We start from the raw sequence: 22334 nt of genomic DNA, 5'->3' as shown, positions 1-22334 counted from the left end.
TTAAATAGAAGCTACGTATGACGTAACTATTTTTATTCTGCGCAATGCAACGTGTTCAATATTTAGGTAGTAGTTCATAACATTTCATATTCCAACATTTCAAATGAAAATCAACAAGAAGATTGTGAGAAGGAACATTATTTCTAAATGTATTTTTTTGACAATGGAGTGCTCGTTACGCGTGATGGGGAAAATATGGCCGCCCTGTTCAATTGTGTTCATGCTCTTTAGTTAGCGTACCTGCCTGTATTTAGCCGAAACACATTTTCAACGGAGGCCAATCAAGAACGGTACTTATCACCTACAGTATAACTCACTATTTTTCTCATATCCACGCTTACCAAATTCACTCGATTGATACGGATAAATCTCCGCGCAGCATACTATACAGGATGAATTTAAGGAAAGTGTACCTGGGTCCGTAATAAAAAGGTTACTAAACATGGTAAGAACCACTCTTGGGTGATCACTACTAAAAAAATTGCTCATTACGCACCTAAATGTCTGTCTTACCATAAAGCTGTGAGAACCATTTCTGGTTAATCACTGCTGACAACATGTGCGCGTTACATACCTGTCAACCATAAAACGCGAGTGCAAACAATTAAGGCAGTCTTTCTTTTCTTCTTTCTTCATTTTATTGGCCTCCCGTTATCAAATAAATACAATAAGAAATCAACTCGAGGCTTTATTCTACAGTGTACCTACAGAGTGCTTCGAATGGCGCTCTGATTACAATAAATGTTACAAATAATAGGCAAAATGAATAAATTAACGAGATAAGTTATCCTACTAAATATTTAAATTTTACCAACCTAAGTTTTCCGTTGTTATTTCTTTTCCATAAAAATTGGAAGTCTTTTACCGAAGACATTTCTTTCTCCCGAGTTATGGAAAAAAAATTGCCGTACTGTGAACAATTTTAGACCGATTTCAAAAGATGCTATCACACTTTACCGACCGGAAGCCTATTAATCGGTTTTGCGATACCCGTGATCGCCATTTACTTCCAAATTCGCCGGTCGGTAAAGTGTTAAGTATAATATCCTTTTGAAAGAATTCACGAACCTATATCACAGCCTGGATTGTGCTTGCTCACTCTTAACTCGGGGGCGTAGACTTCACAATCTCATCGTGCTATTACACGATTCCATAAGAAAGACTCAGAGGTGCCGCAAGGGAAAGAAATAAAAATGTACTCGTGCCTGGAAGCGACGTCTCACACGGAACATAAAAAGGCTTTTGCCAGGATACTTCCAGAAGGGACCGCGGTCGTTAAGATACCCTCTATGAGAAACACCTATTGAACATTCCCGATCCAACAACGAGAACCTTGCAAACTACCCTTCGATACAGCGAGGGAAGAGAATCTGTTTATAACTTGCAGTAATAAAATTATTCTGGTTAACGATATAATTTGATGTGTATTATTTTAATTTTTTGGTATCACCTATGGCAGTCAGGACCACAGCCAAGTGGTGAGACTTTAATGTGTGCAGTATTACTTATCAGCCTATTTTTGCGTGTCAGATAAAAACTATTTTTTATTTATCCTGCAGACCATTTTGAAATGTATCAGGATGTTTTATCCCAAGGGAAGGATTAACGCGCGGAAGCGGACTTAAAGTTGAACACCAAAATCCGCTAAGAGCTTTCCATCAGAAACCAATATTATAAAGGTCTACCATGGGAGACAGCGCGAGGGGGTACACAGGTGGTTTTCACCCCCAATGGAACGGTCCGGACACCGTAATATCTCCATTTGCGATGCCGACATCTCAAAGCCCTTTCTCTCCTATAATTCAATTCGATCAACGTCTTCGTTTTATTCTTAAAAAGAAGGAAAGAAGGCCACGCCGAGGTAGAACCACCATCGATTTCTGGGTAGGTCACGGTCGCTTTAAAATTCATTTATTCAATATAATTCCGCATTTCTGAGTGTTACTAACTTCATATCGATTTCGAAGGAATAGATTCAAGGAAACTCGGTGAAATTGAAGGTAGCGACTTATATTAATGAGGATGTATTTTGGCGAAATCGCAAATGGTACTTTCGGTCAACCACTCGAAATCAGTTGAAATGTAATCGAAGCTGGAAAAAAATAATATCTGGGCTAAAAACTTGAAACTGGTGGCACAACACGTATCTTTTGAATTTTTATCGAACGGTGCACTTTTAAAAAATACCACGGCAGGTTTCACAATCTTTTAAATAACAGCTGTGCTAAATTAAATTACCATCAACCGTGCTTCGTATATTGTACCTCGCTGCCAAAATATTCGCAAGGGTCGCTTAATTGACTATACCGCAACGAAAGTGAAACGCGGGGGATGCATAAATATCTTGAAAAGAAAAAGGGAGGAATATTCCGGAGGAGCCGGGAATTCAGGAGCCGAACCAGGCCGAGACGATTGCCGTAAATCGCAGGCATTTTCTGGGACTCGTCGGCGAGGTTTCCGGACGACAGCCGTGGTATTACTTCCGCATGCAGCCGGGGGGAATCGCACGTCGTGGTCGGCCAATATCGAAATGGAGCTTACCTTCCGGCATGCGAGAGAACAATCGGCTTCGTAGCTCCGCAAATTGCCGACTAATGATGCCTACGGACTTAAAGCCTGCGGCAGTAATAACGCCTCTCGCGACTTTCATCCGTTTTAATCCCATGCGCTCCGAAATCCCGGATTTATCCATTCTCGGGATTCCGTCCAGCCATTACGTTACCCCGCGCTGAGAACGAAATCCAGAAAAACCGAGATATTCTGCAGGTAAATGTACACTAATCTTGGTCGGTTGATGCGCCCTTTTTTGACCCCCAAGTGAGATGGTTGATGAATTAAAATGAATATGGCTTAAGGGGGCCAGGCAGTGAAAATATGCCGAAAATGGAATAAAATTCAAATCGCATTTGTGAAGAACCGAAACAACATACATACATTTTCTTTTTTTACAACGTTTTTATTGGAGTTTTGGCTACTAAATTCAGTGATTGAGGTTCCAAAAATATTAATATTTAAAAGAGATATGGGCGGATAAAGAAGACCATGCATCTCATGCCCTGTTCTTTCATTGCCACGATTCTGAGTGACCGGTTGAAGTTTTCGGCAATTCCCAAACACCATTCTCTTCAGGGGATGTTCCTCCACAGACTGAACCTACAATTTTTGAGAAACTATAAAAATTAAAGAAATAGCGGCAAAAATGTGAAAAACATCGAAAAACGGATGTTATTTGTTGTAATATCGATAATAATCAATTGATTTCATATATTTTACGGTTCATTTTGTAGAGAAAGTTGATATCATCATTTTAACATAAAATCATGGCGATATCTTCAATTGTTCTTGTGTTATCGCGGCAAAACTAGTACAAAATGCTATTTATATATATTAAGATATAGAAAAACGCGTTTAAATTCTGGCGCAGTACTACGGCCAAAAGATTGAAACTTACGTACGTTAAAAATTGCCGGCGCTGTAGAAGGACTTCTTGAGTTCAGCTTTTTCTGTGCTTCTTTTGTCGATGCTTGCGATCTTTTGTCTGCATCTAACAAGCGCTCCTGGTCACGTAACCTGGTCATCATAACATCCAGCAAACTAATCGAACCCTCAGCGGAGTATTGGAATTTGATTGCTCTCCTGAGCTCAATTTTGTAAATTTTTCAGTTTCCTTTGCGTCGAAATGTGTGGAAGCGATTGTAGTAACAGAATACAAAAAAAAACGAAAAAATTCGAGATTTTCCGATGCCTAGTCTCCTTAACAGCGGGTAGATTTTTGAATATACGAAATACTTTGTACATCTAGATAACCCCAAGGTTAATTTGTTAACTTGTGCAGAAAATAATGTACCTATGAATCTTTTCTATCGTAATTAAAGTTGATTTTCACCGAAATACAATGTTTTGTTTGTGCCGAAAACGCAATAACAATATTTATGGAGTTAATAAATTTTACGTAAAATATAAACATCTTATACCGGTACTGGTAATAACAAAAGAAAGTAGAGTTCATAACTGACTTTATAACAAATTTACCTGAATCGGCTGAATTGACTGAAATTCACTGCAATAAGAAAAGCAGGATAACGGCAACGTCGCGATAAAAATGAACCATAATACCTACTCATAGGAAAATTGGAGCCAGCTCACGATTAGATGTACATAATTTCCGTATCTGAATTAAGCGCTTGAATTATTCGGCGCAACAAAAAAGAAGAACGGGAAAAGCAGCGGGACGATAGTAATTAACTACAGTTTAAGAGCTGAAAAAAAGTGCAGAGTAATAAGTATCGAACAGTATCTACGGAGAACAACAAAGAAAACTGGAAGACAAAAACCGTTACAAAAGACAGAATGAGAAATTAAAATAGGAAAATAAGAGATCATATTCAATACTAATAATTACTTAATATATCTAATAAAAATTGTAATTTAACCAAATAATTCAAATTAGACAATATCACTTGAAAGAAAGAAATGTCAAAAAAGAAAATATAAAAACTCAATAAAACATCGGCAACTTTCGGGCCCAAATGGACAACTTAAATAATAGACGGTACAAGGTAAAGGATGAAAAATATAAAGGTGAACAGTAAAATAGGAAAATGAAACATATCAGTCCTAATTCTCGCTTGTATCGAAATGAGACAAAAATCTGTTCTCAGCATTACAATTGCTAGATCTAATCAAATTTCGCGATTCGTGCGGATTAAGTTCCGAAAATAAAGAAAGCGAAAGGGTCGATGATAAAACAATGAGATACTAGACACCCTCGGCCGTGGCCGGGAAATCCGGGTTTATCAGAAAAGTATGGAATGGAGGCCCGTAGTTAACAGGGGCAAGCCGAGCAGTCATTAGCCACCGGAATTTATTAAGAAATTCAATCGAAAATTCATGCAAATTTCATTAAAGATTATCCACGAATAATTAAGGAAATTGCGCTGTCGAGTTTTGCGAGACTTCAGGGAACGCGGAAACAAATATGAGACAAATTTTCTGACACAGGATCATGCAAAAAAAGAGAAAATGTGTGAATAACAACGAGTAAACATAATTCTTTCTATTGTTAACGGAAACATTTTTTACGATTTTCATGATATTTTACATTATTCAGTAAATACTGAATTTGAGAGCCGCGCACGAAAAACATTGAAGTTGACAAGAACCGGACTGGCTGCTGTAAGAAAAATTTGTGGTTAAACGTACCAATTTTTAGAATTTATAATTCGATGTTGCGTTTCCACGTATGACTTTTACTCGATATTGAAAGACGAGCTGGTCGTTGAATTCGCAAACTGGCGTCCTATTCCAAAAAGTCTCGTTAGTTCGAAGCAACATGTGACTGCTTTCATTTCGCGTTGCGCAGCCAGCTCTACAAGTTTCAGCAGCATTTCGATATAGCGCTCTCGTCGGACCTAGCCCCTTTCTGCATTGCGGCAAAAATGTGTAACTTGCCTTCGCGAAATTCCATCTCTCACTCTGCGTTCATTCATCTTTCCTCGTACTCTCCTTCCCGATCTAAAGAAAAAAAGAAAGAAATAAGCCGACTTGAGAATCATTCCTACAAACCTTAACCGCATAGAGACGTGTTCGTAAAATCTATCAGAGTTGAGTTCGAATCAGAGAATGAAATAAATGGTCTATTCTGCTCACGGTGAAAAAAGGGGAAAGATCATGGAAGCGAAAATGTTATCTATGAGAACATAAATGCGACTTGACGTACTAGATGTATTTGGGTTGTAACGGTTGGAGATTTCCCTGAGAGAGGGACTTCTAAAAAAACTAGGAGACAAACCAATGAGAATAAACGGGGAAGTCTAAAAGGTCTCTATATTAATCAAACAAGAATAGACAAATAAATAAATAAATAAAGTAAAAAATTGCGCAAATTATAAATAGAATAAAAAGAGACCGAGACCAATACAGAAACGAACTTAAAAGAATAAATAACAAAATAATCGCGCTAACGGAAAAGATAACGATAGAAGAACAACTAATTTAAAAATAAAACGCTACGCAGGAATAAAAAGATAAATAAACAGAAAGGCGAATTACAAAGACAAATATGACGAGAACGAGACGCATCAACTAAGTAACAATGTTAGAGAGAGAGAGAGAGGCTTATTTTTCTGGAGTTGTACGAGGGATCGTCAGTGCGGCAGTAGAAGGGATTGCCTTTTTAGCAATCCGACGATTTTACTCCAATTAATATTACTTCGTCAGGCTTTGCAGGAGGAACGTTATAATGTCTGGCCAGATCGTGCGTCCACGATCGGAATAGAGTTCCTCAAATTTCTGGCAACGGCCTTTGACAAAAGCAGCCAACTTCTATCTCGTAAACGGAACACCTCTGAGCCTCTTGGTTCCCTCTCTCTTCATCCCTCCCTATTTCTCCCTCCATCTCTCTCTATTTCTATATTACTTTATTATCTAGATACATTAAGAATTACCACTACAGGGTGACTTTACCCACACGTGTATGACTTTACCCGAAAAGAAGTAAAACAATACCCCGTGTATAAGAAACGTGCATCTTCCAAGACTTGCAAACGCGAACGGGTAAAAGCCTCTATTTGATATCTCGAGGAAAACGTTGCGAAAAATACCACGTTAACCTTAAGTGGAACATTTTAAATTCACCCCAGCGAGATGCGGATCTTTGTGTGTATACGCTCACATAGCCGTTGACTTTGGCGAAACCTGGGAAACCTCTTTCCCGTGTAACCGGCTGCTGAACGAAATTGAATCGCCATACACGCTCGTTTCAACCGGGCACCTTCGATTTGGGTGTAGATACGTGTAAGATCTAACACACGCCAAATTGCATCTAAGAAAAGGTTTGATCTCACATCGAGAAAAGCACCGACACGAATACCGAGCTTACACGAGCTTACAGGTAAAAATCGCTCGAAAGTTCAAGCTCAAAAGAACAAACGATTGTCCCCTCTGCTTTATCAGTAGACAGAAGATGCATTGGTGGTCTCTGGAGAAATTGCACTGTCTTAGACGTGAAATCCGTTGGTTACGGGATAAAAGATCACCCGGAGCAAGATGTCCGAAAGAACGATGGTTGCCCTGTGCAAAAGGTGAAAATGGGATCCCTATACCTAGATAGAAGGAAGTTTTATTGACAAAATAATCTTGTTCTCTTATTAAATGTGATATATTGTTTTAGTCATTTGATTTGAGACGGTAATAATACTCATTTTGAAGGAATATATTTATATATAATGAATAAAAATGGCCGCCCTATAAGATTTTAAAATTGCACACAATAGTAGGTGAGAATTCTCTGTAAGTTAAAAGTGTCTCGTATGTCCTTCCCAAAGCTGTTAAAATTCAACAAGATCGATTTGTTTATCTGATACATTTTGTTAAGATGATCATGTGTTCCTTGATGAAATAATTAAATACATATATTATGAGAAGCAAAGGCGATGAACCTTGTGTGCGCGACCTCCAGCGGAGCCTTATACGAAAGTTCATTTTTGCAAGCACGGACGCTTGTCCTATTTACTTCAGCTCTTGGCAGAAGGTGCGTAGGTGGTCTCCGGAAAAATTGAATCGCCCGATGGAACGTGATCCCCTTGGTTATGGGATAGAAAATCGCTCCACGGATAGAAGTCTTGCTTGAAAGGATCGACTCTATATAATGTCCGACTGCAGAATGCACGGGAAAACAGGAGAGGTTCGCCTTACCAACAGAAGACGTATCTTTATGAAGACCATTCTTTATAAAAGCTGCAATCCATGACAAAATTTCACTCAACCGGTTTCTTCTTTCTCCCGTATCAATCTGCAATAATTCTGCGTTCTACAAGCGTTAAAATCTCCGTTATTGATTAGATACATCGAAAATCACCCTTCTTTAGGGATAAATGTTTTCAAAATGTTACACAGGTTTTTAAATCCTTGAGAAATCCTTTAACATAATAGAATTTCTCATTTTATACGTTAAATTGAACATTTTCATTATAGAGACCGACAAATGATGCCTCTATCAACTTGTTTCAAATATTCTAATTTTGTCCCTGTGAATGATATTCCATAAAGTATCGAAGAGCGATGACGGTAATGGCCGCATTGAATAATATTGCTTATTCCTTTTGACTTCTCGCCCGCCGAAAAAGCCTGTTTGGGTTTACGATTATTTTTTCCTCGCAATGAGGATCGACGGTTCCAAATATGATAATCATGCTTGATGAATGTTAAGTAACTTCCAATCCCCCAGGGATCTCCGCTTAAAATGTTCAATCGAAACCATTGCAATAATTACCGAGATCGGTCAGTTTCACACATTTCAATACAAATATCCAAATGTTTTCAAAATCATTCGCAAAGTGAAAGACCTCGGATTTTACATTTCTGTGGACTTCACATAGAAACATCGACAACAATATTTTTTACGATTTCAATAAAATATCACACTTAATCACACGTCATAAACTTTAGTCATTAAATAAGATTTAAAATTTCCACCAAAGTTAGCACTATGTCGTCAAAAAATTAGTCTCTTTTACCTAAATACGAAATCCTCGAAGTTTCTTTTACCAGTCTCTAAAAACGATTAAAAAACCAAGCTATCGTTTACATTGCGGCGTCGCGCGACCATCCTTGAACTCCTCGGAATGTGCTCGAGATCATTTTGAAGTATGGAATTACCACTTCGTTTTTGATAGAACCATCGTTTCAGGAAACTTGGCTGGAGATACGGCCTGCAGTGCGTAACGGGTGCCCTGTGCGTGGCGTTCTTCCTAGGCCTGATCTACAGGAATGCCTCCATCTATCATCCTCAACGCCGAGCCATCGTCCACCTAAAGAACCAAAGGAACAAGGTCAAGGAGAAGAAGTCGAGCTCGAGGAGTTCTAAGGAGCCTTTCCTGGATCTGAGTCCACTGGGAAGCCGACCTGTCCGAATGCTCATGCTGGCATCGGGGGCTGCAGGCTTCGGACTCTACACGCCAGCCTTCTATATCGTGAGTTAATATGTACGCGTGTCCGATCGATCCCGTCATAGGTACCATAATGGTGATACCGTTGCGCTCCTTTACGTCCTGCCCGATCGCAAATCCCTAGTAAACCTGATTGGGCCGAATATTTCACATTCCCCGGTTGATCGAGTCGGGAAATCATCTTGAAATAATACTTACCATTAGACACCCTCGGGGGTGAAACGGAACTAATGCCTAGCAACAATTAGATCGCCAGCGAGATTAACTTAAAAGAATCGATAAGGTGATTAGAAGATTTTTCACCGTTTTCGCTGTTCATCCATGGAACCAAATGAAATTTACGTCGCGTATTCGAGTATCAACCATTGATTATATATAAGCGAATGGAACATTACCGAAGTAGGACGGACGTGTATTTAAATTTATCCGGGAATTGAATTTTCTCTACACGTCGACAGTATCGTGATTCCACAGATATTTACGCTCGATCGATCCTGCCGCGAGCATAATAATTGCAGCACTATTATGGTACTCCGCATTCCACCCGGCTGCGAATCACAGGAAAATTTGATCGGGTTGAGCACTACGTATTTCTGACTGGACGTTACACCATAGCGAAACGAGCTCGAATCAACGCTTCTTTTGAAACATTTGAAACGTAACAATTTAAAAACCTCATTTAAAAGGTTGAAACGGTGTGTCGAAAATACAACTGTGTGGCACTAATCGCGTCAGTGAAAAAAAAATATTGTTGGTTTCCAAAGATTTTTAACAATACGGCTCAGTCAATCTTCTGGTCACGAGTACTCATTTACAATGACTAGATCTTATATATACCCGGATGAAGAATCACTAAACTGCCCATCTGTAAAAAATTGAATTCGCTTATGTTCTAATATAGGAAATAAATGTTCTCGACGCACCAGCTCTATCGTAATTTGGCAGAATGTTTACCCAAGCCCGATCGATTCTGCCGTAAGCATAATAATTATGGCAGCGTTGCGGCACCTCGCATTCAGGTTGATCGCAAACCCCGGGAAGGCCTGATTGAATCGAGCTCTTTTGGGCTTCTCGACCAGACACTACCTCGTAGCGAAACGAGCTTAATCGACGCTTGCCTTCGCAAATTTCAGAGGCGACAAATTAGAAAACCTGATTGAACGAACTCGAACCTCATTATGTCAAAAAAACCTCTGAGGCGCCGGTCATGCCTATAAAATATTAAATCAAGAAAAACATTTTCCACCATCTTTCAAACTTACGTCCCTGCACCATCCTTATGCTAGAAGGAACGCAGGGGAAGAAATAAACTCATTTTTCATGTTCTACAACGAATAAATTCATTCTACGGGAATTTGCCCCGATGGAGATAATCTCGGTTAGATGAATTAACGCGATCCGATAGGAACACAGAAACCCGGCGGTCACGGATCGGCCGCAATCGCGTTAATCCCTTGATCTACTGACAGATCGGACTGCGGATTTAATCCAAATTAATTCCCTTTCTAAGTTCTGCCTACCCTTGCAAGTCGTGATAGGATTATAGGCGCAAACGGCATCTGTTAACCAGTCTAGTTAAACGTCCCTTTTGTAAGCCCTCGTGCCAGGATCCGACCTACCAGTCATCCACCAAATCAAGCAGATCCGTGTATCACTAGCTAACGAATCCCTTCGACGCAGTTCCGTGAATTCCGTATTATTACCGCGAAAGCTATACCGATAATTATGCTTTGGGCTTTGACGAATGTGTGCGTCTGTTAACACATGTGCCATTTAAGTGTACTGCGCCCCCCCCCCCCCCAGGGCGGTTAGATATTAAAAATCATTGTTCCATTCCATCCACGTATATTTGCAATCGTTTACCGCGTATACGTATATAAATATGTATATGTACCGCATCGTTATATCGTGCTAATAAGCTGATTTACCCCCTAATGAGCTTCCCTACCTATGATAATCTCGTCTAGACCACTTACTGTGAATCCAAGGATAGGACGATCCCCAATTACGCGTAATGACAATAACCGCTCGAATCCTTTAACCCCCTGGCTCATCAGGATTACCTGTTTGATCTGAATCAATTCCCTTTCTAAATTCTGGCTTCTTTGCGATTTGCATCAAGATTATAGACATAATCGGTATCTGTAAATTAAAATAATTAAACGTCGCCTTTATAATTGCTTGTACCCAGCTTAAAGTTGTTACCGATACCTACACCGATGGAACCAGGTCGAAGCTTAATAACGTAATGAGAGAATCTTCGATGGGTTATCGTAAATCCGGAATTACCATTATGAATAATTTAATGACCCGCCTACACTGCCAATAACGAGACTCAATTATGTTCATTGACACGTATACCTATTTAAATAAACCGTACACAAAGAATTACTCTTTAATTTCCCACCCGTGCACTTGAAACAGTTTATAGCTTACAAGTGTCGCGACGTTATTGCATATTGGCAAAAACTAAGTTTACGTCTGAGAGATTTACTTCTGGTAATCTGGACTAAATCTGATTACCTACAACCGGCAACTTATTAATGGGATTTATTTAAACATCATTCTTGTAAACCCATGTAGCTGGCTTGAATCTGGTTGACTAATTGAAGGAATGCCTAGTCAGTACTATCGATTAATGAATTGAAACAACGCAATATGTTGGGGACTGGCAGGTGGCAGAATTCCGGTATTAGGATAACGATGCAAAGCCAATAATTAGTGCTTTATTCCATTCCCGTGAAGTCCGAGACGCATCTCTGCTCATCAGTTCCAATTAAAATCGATTGCAGTCCAGATTTAAAGCTGCGCTAGCAATTATCTTCCCGGAAAGTACGTTAATGTGAAAATTCCTTTAACGGGAATAATCGCAATGATGTCAAGAGCACAGAGAGTAAGACAGAATTTAGTGCACCGACGCTGCGTTCTCATTTCGCAGAATTGCGAATTCACCTATGACGTAAACTCGCCAGGAATTCTGAGATTCTTCAAAACTATTAAAGGTTCTATTGTTTAACGCCATTTCAACTTTCAGCTGGAAATATCGCACGCGGATTGAGTACAAAATTGTATGAACGGCGGACTTCAAAAAAATCTAAACAACATCAATCTGTTATAAGCCCTATATTTCTGTAACGAAACTTTTCTTAATTTGAAAATGACCTTTGAAACCCAAAATAAATTCTATTACACGTTTGCAACATTTTTTAAAAGTACATTATTCGCAACACAGTGTTCCATACCTTTACATCCACTAATTTTCTTCTACATTACAATAATCTATTATTCAATTTAAAATATAATTTAAATTTGATACATACTGTTTGTATGTTACAGGAATATAACCCACCGAGTGTCCTTTCATAATACATGCTAATAATTTGCGTTAACACCCTTCAATGATTTCAGCTCCGTAATCAATTACTTCTCATTGTCAGTATCAACTCTAAAGATCGATCACGATGTTCTTCATCAGGGTAGATAAACGTAATTAAGATGTCAGTTACTTTACCATTCATCTAATCTCTTCCTTTACGCATCACGATAACAAAAAGTGGCAAAAAACGGAAAACAAGACGTAATGTAGGTACCCTATAGTCCTGCTGGTTGGAACAGACGTACATGATATTTTCACTCCTCTATGCATTTACAAACCTTTATATGCTTACCATTCGGTATTCTTGTTAATACTCGCAATTTGAAAATACTAAATACCCGGTCGTATTTTCCAGGCTCTGCAAGGAAGTCAGGATGGTTTGGAGGCCAGTGCCCTGGTGCTGTTGCAAACTTGTTTGGGGTTGGCAGCGGCTCTCGGGTGCGCAGCTTGGGGCGTTGTTACCGCCAGACCATCCGCCCAGTGTTTGGTATCCAGACAATACCTCTGCCAAGTAGCTCTTCTCGGAGTTGGTCAGTATGCATTGTTGTAACTGGTCCTCGGAACGCCTCTTCGCCCATGCCGCGATATGGACGCTCCGATCTGGCTTCCATGGGCGAGAAGGCGGACGGGCGTGAATCCGAAAACTTCCCATAAACTGTACGAACGCCTTCCGAATAGTTAGAGGGTGAAGCTGCGTCGTTGAAGATGCGTCGAGGAGCAATAAAGATTCTTTACGCAGGTGACCATGAGTCTGACTTCCTGTGAAATTTATACTACCATGTTTTTCATGAATCGCGAAATCCACTTTGAAGAACGATCTTGAGGCTTGACCTATCTCGATTATTCGAAGTTCCAAAATTCGGCGACAAATTTGCCTGCAATTTATTCATCTATTATTCCACATTAATAAAGAATTTAGATATCAATAAATAAAAGAGATATCAGAATATCGGTTGCCTGAGTGAGCGCGAAACGACATTTTATAATGCGAATGAAACGAGATATCGAAAGCAATGAAAAATCAGTTTGCTTGCAATGAATATGTGCTTGATGAGTGGAGCTTTTGTAATCGCGGCGTGCGAATTATCAAGTGTTACATTGCAGATTAATTAGTGAAGTAGTTATTAATACCTCGGATTATGATTGATCGGGAACTGATCAATGCTTTGTGGATAATCGGCATTGTTGTTTGTTCACTGTGAGAAGGAAGTTTGACTAATGATTCTTGAATAAGTATCTTTTAATTCTGAATAGGGTGCGGAATAGCTTTAGAGAGATAATGGAGCGATTCGTTCACGGAATGCGGTAAATGTAACAAGCACGATCGATGGAAACACTTCAAGCCAGAGATCTTAAAGTTCCACCCTCGAGATACTGAAAATCGGGAAGGCAAGAATTTAAGGGAACAATTTGGTTCAAGTTCTGCGAAATATGACAACCCATACAGGCACTCTCCGCGGTTTGAAAAATGAAATTGCCGTCACGAAACCGTCGAGTTGTCGACTTTTCGCAACTTTTGTTTCAGCATTGCCGAGAGTTCCTTGCTCTTTCCCTTGAGAGAAACGCTTAGGAAGCAGGGCGCACGTGAGCTTTATCGTTCGCCTTTATTCCTCCTACGTTTATTTTCGAGGACGATCGTGAATCGTATCTGGAATTAGATGTTCGAATGCGCAAAAATCCCTCCTTCGTCAAACATAAACTGAACGATCAGAGAATAAAATTTCAGGCACTTTAAGATGCAAAATCCAACAAAATCTTGTACTTACCCGCGCCATTTCGTTTTGAATTATATAAATAACTTCAACCTGTCTGAAATACAAATGAGTGCTCCTGTTTTCCACCGTAGTTAACGACGCCATCGTTTTAAATCGTAAATAAAAATTCAATAAGCCAGGGCGCAACGTAGCAGGTACTTAATCTAGAAGCAATTGGTGAATAATTGAATATCAACATTGAACAAAGATCTACATGTTTACAAAATGAATATCGGAGAAGCCTTTATGCATATTCAACGAAAGAGGTGACTTCGCAACAGGAGGTGCAGAGCCACCCGTACTTCAATTCGCTCGGGGTATAGGTCCCGGTACTTCAGAATTTAATTAGCTATATATATGACCCCGGTGTCCAATTTCACGTTATCAGTGTCCTCGACCTAACCTAACGCGCACGTCGATAACACTCGACCGCAGATTGTAAACATATTTACATGTTGCATTAGTTTTTTATCTTTGGAAATATTACATATTTGTTGTATAGTAAATATTTTCTTTATGATATTTAATAAATTAACTAACATTCTTGCTCGTAATGTTTTTATCCGTGAACGATTATGGGTAACATTGTCCAATTAAATATGTAAACTGAACGTCATAATAATTGAATACCGTTATTTATCTCAAACATGTAATAATTAGCAGTCAATGGCAGGTGAATCTAACAAGTAAAATCCTATTATTAACGCAACGAGCGTGTCGCTAGAAACTTAAAAGCAATGCCAACAACTGTTTGATAAAGATAAAAGCAACAAAACACACGATTCTTGTAGATATAGTGGAAAGTCAAAATACCAAAGCTACAGTACCAATAACCACAATACCAATTCTATGTTTATAATAAATAACAAATAAACAATACATGTTACAACAAATAAACGTTACGATTTATACAACAAATATAGCAATTTTCAATCCTATTAAATAATGATATATTTTAACAAGAAATTCCTAGTACACCAGATCGTTTTCCATAAACTTTTAAATGGTCAAAATTTTGTTCCCTTTGAACTTGAATTGAAATCTAGTTATCGACCCGAAATTAACAACTGGTTCGAACAAAATGTCTTGAGAGACAGAAGCTATCAATTTCTCTCAGATTGTCACAAATAATCCTAATTTAAAATTGGAAAAGAGCAACGAATTGGTGCCAAAATGGTAGGTGTCGGTCGATTGTCTAAATGCGGTCTCTTTAGCCAGACCGGCTCACATTAACGATTTAGTTGGCGAGCCGCGACATTCGACCATTTCGCTAAAAGGGGTAGAATGGAAATACTTTGTGCCGCGAACGACCGAGGGTAACATAAAATGCAAAGCGAAGCATGTGCAAGTAACACTCGAAGAGTGCGACTTCAAAAGAGGTGAGAACGTTGAGGAGAGTCCACGGGCTTCGTGCAAGCCGTGCTGAAAAATGTGAGCTACGCTCTCGAAGTCTAACACTTGCTTCCTCGCTCACTAGTTTACCACCGGATTCGTGAAAATACCATCATTTTGCATCCAACACCCGCTGAGGAATAAGTATTGCTTCGCACTTCATCTCTCTACGTGAATAAAAAATTCGTTTCGATATTTCTCAAATTGCCATTGCATTTTTTATTGCAAGCCCGGCGTAGCGCGACACAGTGAAAATTCGAGGGCGTCACTTTTCCACGATCTATCGTTTGTAAATATACATGTGCAATTTTAACGCGTTGTTTTTAATTCCACTGATTTTCCGCAGATGGATTGATCCAAACTTGCAATAAACAAAAATCATCAATTTTCAAAAATTAACAGATTTAACCTCGATAAAAGTTTTCAAACTTGTATCGATGCGCGTTGTTTAATCACAGTCTGTGCACGGAAATTCATTTTATTTCCGTTATTATATCGGTTAAAATATAATTAAACGTTTTCATCAACCAATGGACTGACTCATGTCTCATTTGAATTTTCGTAAGATTTTGGTGTACTAATTTTACTCAAGGCACGCAGTTAGACATTAAATTATTGATCGATACAGCCTTTAAATGACTTTACAGAATGACATACTTTGATGTGAACACGCCGGAACTAATAAATTAGAATTCGCTTAAATTGCTCAGGATTAATTTTCACACTTTCTAAATTAGTGTTGCTTAAGGGGCTTAATGCTCTAGACGGATTTCTTCCTCAAGTACGCCTTGTTATGTACTGATAGAAGAACGAAAGATGGAATTCGTTAATTTTAACGTGATCGTGTCAAAGTTGTGATTTCTTTAACATTTCAAAATTACCTTAAATTCCGCAGTTCGGGCGAGTTCCACATCACCCCGATGAAAAAATACGTCATATTAAATTGCATAATTTATGGTACGTACAAAGAATAGGATGAAACCGTAAATACGAAGAAAATATAATAATTGCTATTAAAATTCACATAAATCATATAAAAATCCATTTTAGTTTTTTTAATTTATACGGTAAGAAGATAAATTGAGAGAGCATTGTTTATACAAATACTTAATTCGACTTACTACCACATGAGAGCATGAATATGAGACATGTGCATGTTTAACATGCTTACATGGTTTGACTTAATGTACATAAGAAACTGAATATAAATATGAAGACATTCATATTCCTTTCGGTTGTAAATACGAGAGGTATTTGAGGTGCACTTGGCTGTTTCTTTGAAGTTGCAATGCGCTTCGTTTTACGAAAAGACCGTCTTATCGTCTTTCCTCTTCAAGGAAAGAAATATAATAAGACCTTGCTCACCTCTTGCAATTGTCGATTAAGCTCTATAAAAAATAAAGAACCTGAGAGTAATAAGGTTCACCATAACTGACTTATAAAAGCTAAAAAATAAAGTATTTGGGAAGGGACAATGAGCGAGGTGTACGTGAACAATATATATTTCAATCACAAACTATTAAAATAAAATACAATCCTAAACAAAAACGTAATTAAAAAAGGGTGGTATAATTCTACTCGAGTTTGTTTCCCGCATATGTAGGTAATAAGGCCCACGGACATCGGTAGTAAGAGAAAAATGGACCCAAATATATAAAAATAAAAAATATTTGAGAAAATAAACTTTTACCTTCATTTAGCTTCAATATTCGATGAAAAGAGTCCGTGGAGGAACGGGATACATCTCGTAACCCAAAGACTAGGGAGTAACATCAGACAAAATCGGGGTCAAGATATCTGTACAAAGGGAATCGTTAAAGCGTTACAGCAAAAACAGGAGAGAACTTAGTGGAGCAGATTGCGTAGCAAATAGAACTTCGGTTTCACAATGTCACCATGTTGGTGACCTCGTTTTGAAATATTACATGGCTAATAACTCACACCCTTAGAACTCCACGAAATTGATCAACTTGTGAACTCCGCATTCTACATTATTCATGAATTATGCTATTCGCCACCTTCAACGATAAGCTTGAAAACTTCCCCCTAGAAAACTTTCTGTTTTGCGCGACATCATGACCATACTCATAAATTATCTACAATACGATTTACAGAATAAATTATGGTGAATTCAGTAAAATATTCTATCGGCGTAATCCCCCTAAGCCGGCTTCTTCTTTCTTTCATTTTTGACAAGAAATAGGAAAGCGGTTTCAGCTGTCATAATAGAACAAGCAATGTTTTTGTGAAAATATTTCTAATCTTATCCCCAGGTGCATAACTCTGAAAGACACGTTTACAATTGAAATATTTTTCCCCAATTGTAGCCATTGCTCAGGTGGCCCTTGGCAGTGTGCAAGATTATCGTGGCCTGGTGCTAGCTTCTGGTCTCTACGGTGCATCTCTCGGTGGTGCCCTTTATTCCCTGAAGATGTTGGCCCTCGAAAGGCTGAGAGCGAAACATTTCGCGAGGTCGTGGGCTCTCGTGCAGGCTGCCGAGGCCCTGCCCATCCTTCTTGGAGTTCCTCTTACTGGTTGGTACACCATACTACCCTGGTTTGCATATCGACTAAGCTAGAATGATGGAGGTGACTAGTAATAATAAACACAATTATATTACATTATTTTCTCGCAATGAATTATCGCGTCGTTAATACTAGAGTTGAAACCCTTAANCATATTAGTAAAAATTATTTTCTACTTTACAGTACATTTTTAATAATGGGTGTAAACATTTTTTCGACGTATTTTTTTGCGTTGTTGTTGGTGGATAATCTCAAAACGTTGAAGGTTGTCATTGGAAGAGGTTAAGTTACGATTATTCGCAAGGAAAACACACGATACATCGACTAATCAATTAAAGAAATTTCGCAATAAGTTTAGAGCACACCAAACTTAGCTCTTTATTTTAAATGAACTAACAAATAATTATTCGGAATATACCTTAAGCACGGATGATGACAAAAAAACCAACAGCCAACGCGACGTCAAGAGTTTGTCGGTCAGCTTGCCCTACTTGTCGTAAATCAATTTGCCCCGAACGTCATTTTAACATTCAAAAGCATATTGACAAATGATAAACAATTTTATTTAAAAATATATACACAGCGATGCAAAGTTAAATAGATGCTCGTTTCATATGCCATATTTTAAAAATGATAAAAAGCAATATATTATACTAGAAAAGAAAAAAAACGGTGGGATGAAAAAATTTACTTCCTATCATAGTTTTTGTGTTTTATTTTTTTATAACTAAGCGATGCTGAAAATAATTATGTTGAGTACCGACAAAAGTGTGGGACACAATTAGGAATGGATGATAAAATTAAGAATGGTGTTAAGTAATAAACAAAAACTTCATTAAACATTGGTCAATTTACCTCGTGGGACAACTTGTCCCGATCTCTCCTACGGTTTTACGGGTTAGAAGCGGCTTTTAAGTTCAAACACCTGCATGCCTCGTGAGAACGTGAGGTCGAAAGCAGGTGACGAAGAGTTATGAAATGTCAACCTTGGGATCATTGCGGTTACTTTCCTTGCAGTTGAACGTCTGATCTTTAGACTCCTCGCGTAGCAACGTGGCGAGCATCATTATGTAGTCGCTGATCATAGTATTTGATGAAACTACTTGGTCGAATCGTAATTTCACTGCGGTTCGCAGTAAGCGTGAAACGGAGGCATTGTACCGTGAAGGAGCAGAGTTTAATTCCGACGTGCTTAACGGTAGCGCGACTCGCAACTTTCCTACGATCATTACGATGACAATCGTTAAATTGGGCTAGCCTAAGCGCTCTCACCGTAAGTACCAAGCTGTACGCTAACTGAACAAAGCAAAGGAAAAAAGCAGGGAGAAAGTAGTGTGAGAAATGAATCTCAATTCCCCTCCATTTTCGTCTTCTAGAAAGTATGCGACACGGCATTTGAATTCCCTGTTAAAATGTATTTATAGAATTTTGCCTAATCGGATGATTAGATTAAAATTCAACGCAATCAATTCTTCGACCTTCGGGAAACTTCAGAGATGTAGAAAAGTGACTTCTTACTTTCACTCACGAGTAGCTTTGCTTTCCTAAACCTATTCGATCGTGTACCCTAGCGGACATAAATGCGTCTCCTGCAGATAGGGTGTCAGCTATGTATGAAGCGAAGAAATTCATATCCACCAATGTACCACCAGCTACAAAAACCTGTTGACACGTTGAATGCCAAAACAAATAACGAGTGTACCATCGCAAGACGGTTACCGGTCACCGGTGACCCCCACGGCATTCAACGTGTTAAAGATGTCAAAGAAAACTAATTTCTTTCCGTGCACGACGAGACATTCTGATATATGAATGTACTCCCATGATCGAACTACGTGAGCCGTTTATTTTGGAAGTGACCTAAGTTCATTTGTATTTAAATTGAGATATTTAAAAGTTTGCCTTTCAATAAAATTAAAAATATACGTATAAGATACCAATGTGTCACCCTGCTTAAGTGTATCTAAGAGAGTTAAATTTACAATTCCTATTAAAATAATAGCAATTATTAAGTGAATAATATTTGTTAACCTTACCACAAGTGGACTTAGACCACTTTCAAAATGAACGACTCACATCAAACACAATTGGTAATGCTTCTATCCATGCATACTCGCTTCAGCGATGATCCAAATCCCGATTCCATAATCTTTAATATGTTCGATATTGGTCCATCGACACATGTATATCACTACCTGACATACAAAGAAGATAACCGCTTCCAATTTTTCAGAGTTAAGTACTCGCTCATCCCCAAGAAAGGAACATCCAAATATCGAAAAAGGATTTGAGAGATCTAAAACTTGACAGCATCGCTATCGATTTCACCAAGAGTTTATATTTTAAATCCAATGGCTTCTACCGAACGGACCCCGGTCTCTCGATATTTAAATTACAGCACCGTGAATGAGAAAAAAGATCTCGTAATCGCTTCCAGTTCTTTCGACTCAGGTGTTCGGTCATGCCCGAGGATGGAGAATCGGAATCCCGGAAGCCGAATGCCAGCAGCTCTAGAGAGAGCATCGCCTACTTTTTCCATTGAGACGTCGTAACGAAGGTAATTTTTGTTTAGGTTACATTAACGCCAGCAGCCCGCGGGTCGGTTATTATGCGTCGACTTTGAGTCCCCTGTGCGGTGCTGCTCTACTGTTCCTGGTCGGATGGGGCCGACAGCCAACATCTCCTATGATCATCGGATCGCAGCCTTCCAACATCGGGCACGTACCACCACCTTGTGCTTGTCCGCCACCCCCCAGATCCCGGTTGCCCAAATCACAGTCGCTCCACGTTCCATTGGACGTGAACCACGAGCCTTTCCAGGAGCGCGAAGCCGAGCGACTACGGAGCCGAGAACAATTTTGTCAACCGCAATTCCACACACCTCTGCGACCGAGCAAAAGCGTCCCCGAGGGCCTCGGTCACCAAGACGCCTACAGGGGCCGACGAGGTCGTCATCGCGACATCACTGTAATAGAACAGATTACGACCAGCGTTTAATCGCTGTTCCCTGCGGGCAAGCCTGTGCTCTTTCTCTTCCATAACATTCAACTCGTTTTGACGAGTCAGGTACCTGAACCTGATCTATTCGAAGGTTGCGATTACAGAACCTCGTATATAGTTTCGTTGAAATTCACCGTGACGACAATTACCGGGATGGTTTCAACGGTGATTGAAACGCGGTTTTACTCGTTATGTGAAGAAAACGAGAACAAACTTCGACGTCAGTGTGATGTGAGAGTCGTTTGTAACGATTGAATCGGCGATGCAGAAAGAAGACTTGACTTGAAGGAGGAACTAAAGAATTCAACGGGTTAACCGAATTCGTATTGACCGTGTAGAAATTAGTTGTAAAGATAAAACGCGGATTGAACGGACACGTTCTAAGGTTCGTAATGTATCGATAAGGTTACCGTAGAGGGGGTGCTGGTCTGTCGTGGAAAACTTGTATCGACTGATATTCGTCCGCGTTTGCACGGACATTGTTATCCCATCCTCGTTCACCTCGTTACATTGTTTGCTCCTTATTGCGTACCATCTTTTCGTTATAAAACGTCGAACAGCCAACCGATTCCTTCTCTGTCCTTTATATTCGTGGGACCGTCATTAAAATATCGAGGAACGTGCGAACTTTCGTTATTACCTCTTTACGTAGGCATAGGAGATACGTACTCGGAGCTGGTCTCCGGCGTCGTTATACAACGTTTTTTCAAGTTTTTCCGCGGCCCTCGATCACGTCGGTAATTTTAGGGTAGCGTAATTCGCGAAAAGGGCCAATGTTCACTCGGTGGGAAAGCGTCAAACGCTTTGCCACAAGTGCAAAGTGCTCTCTCATCACCACACCGATGCATAAACGTGTTCACAACTTCCAGACGAACTTTGACTATAAGCGCGCAAAGTTGAAGAGCTTCGTGCTCTAGAAAACAGGCACAATTTCGGCCAGCTCTGCAACGCGACTGCCTCGCTTTACGGCCGTTTGAAACACGATATAGAGAAGAGTCCAAAAGCAAAAACAAATTGTACCGGCCTGCCGGTAATAATCGAATTTTATCGCTGGCGAAGTTCCTGATTACATATTATTCCGTTGATAGAAATTTCAAAGTAAAACGAAATTAGTTTTGCCTGTGGTTCTTCCTGGACTAGCTTCCCGTAAGTTTGATCGTTCCTGCAACTGCATACCGTAACTGTACCAATGTTGATTCGAATCTGAAATTGGACAACCGAGAATTAGAATGAAAGTGAAACTTACGGACCTATACGAGATCGCTATCGCACGGTGTTCCTTTCTCTACGAACAATAGAGTATATATTACAAATGTTGGGGCTAGGGCAAATTTACTTA

The 22334-nt window shown here is 39.4% G+C and overlaps 1 protein-coding gene across 1 annotated transcript in view; it reads left to right on the top strand.

The window, feature by feature from the left end:
- LOC105698890 (monocarboxylate transporter 2) overlaps positions 1 to 21865 on the top strand; it is a 77974-nt gene extending 56109 nt beyond the window's left edge. Inside the window, exons 7-10 of the mRNA XM_012423511.2 lie at positions 8690 to 8972; positions 12680 to 12854; positions 17798 to 18004; positions 20568 to 21865. Of these exons, the coding sequence (XP_012278934.1) occupies positions 8690 to 8972; positions 12680 to 12854; positions 17798 to 18004; positions 20568 to 20992 (1090 nt within the window). The 3' untranslated portion in view covers positions 20993 to 21865. The remainder of the gene's footprint in view (positions 1 to 8689; positions 8973 to 12679; positions 12855 to 17797; positions 18005 to 20567) is intronic.
- Positions 21866 to 22334: the final 469 nt, after the last annotated feature.

Source organism: Orussus abietinus, unplaced genomic scaffold (genome assembly GCF_000612105.2).
Source record: "Orussus abietinus isolate OABI.00-Male unplaced genomic scaffold, Oabi_2.0 scaffold268, whole genome shotgun sequence".
Classification (NCBI taxonomy): domain Eukaryota; kingdom Metazoa; phylum Arthropoda; class Insecta; order Hymenoptera; family Orussidae; genus Orussus; species Orussus abietinus.
This window is presented reverse-complemented; position numbering and strand designations above follow the sequence as displayed.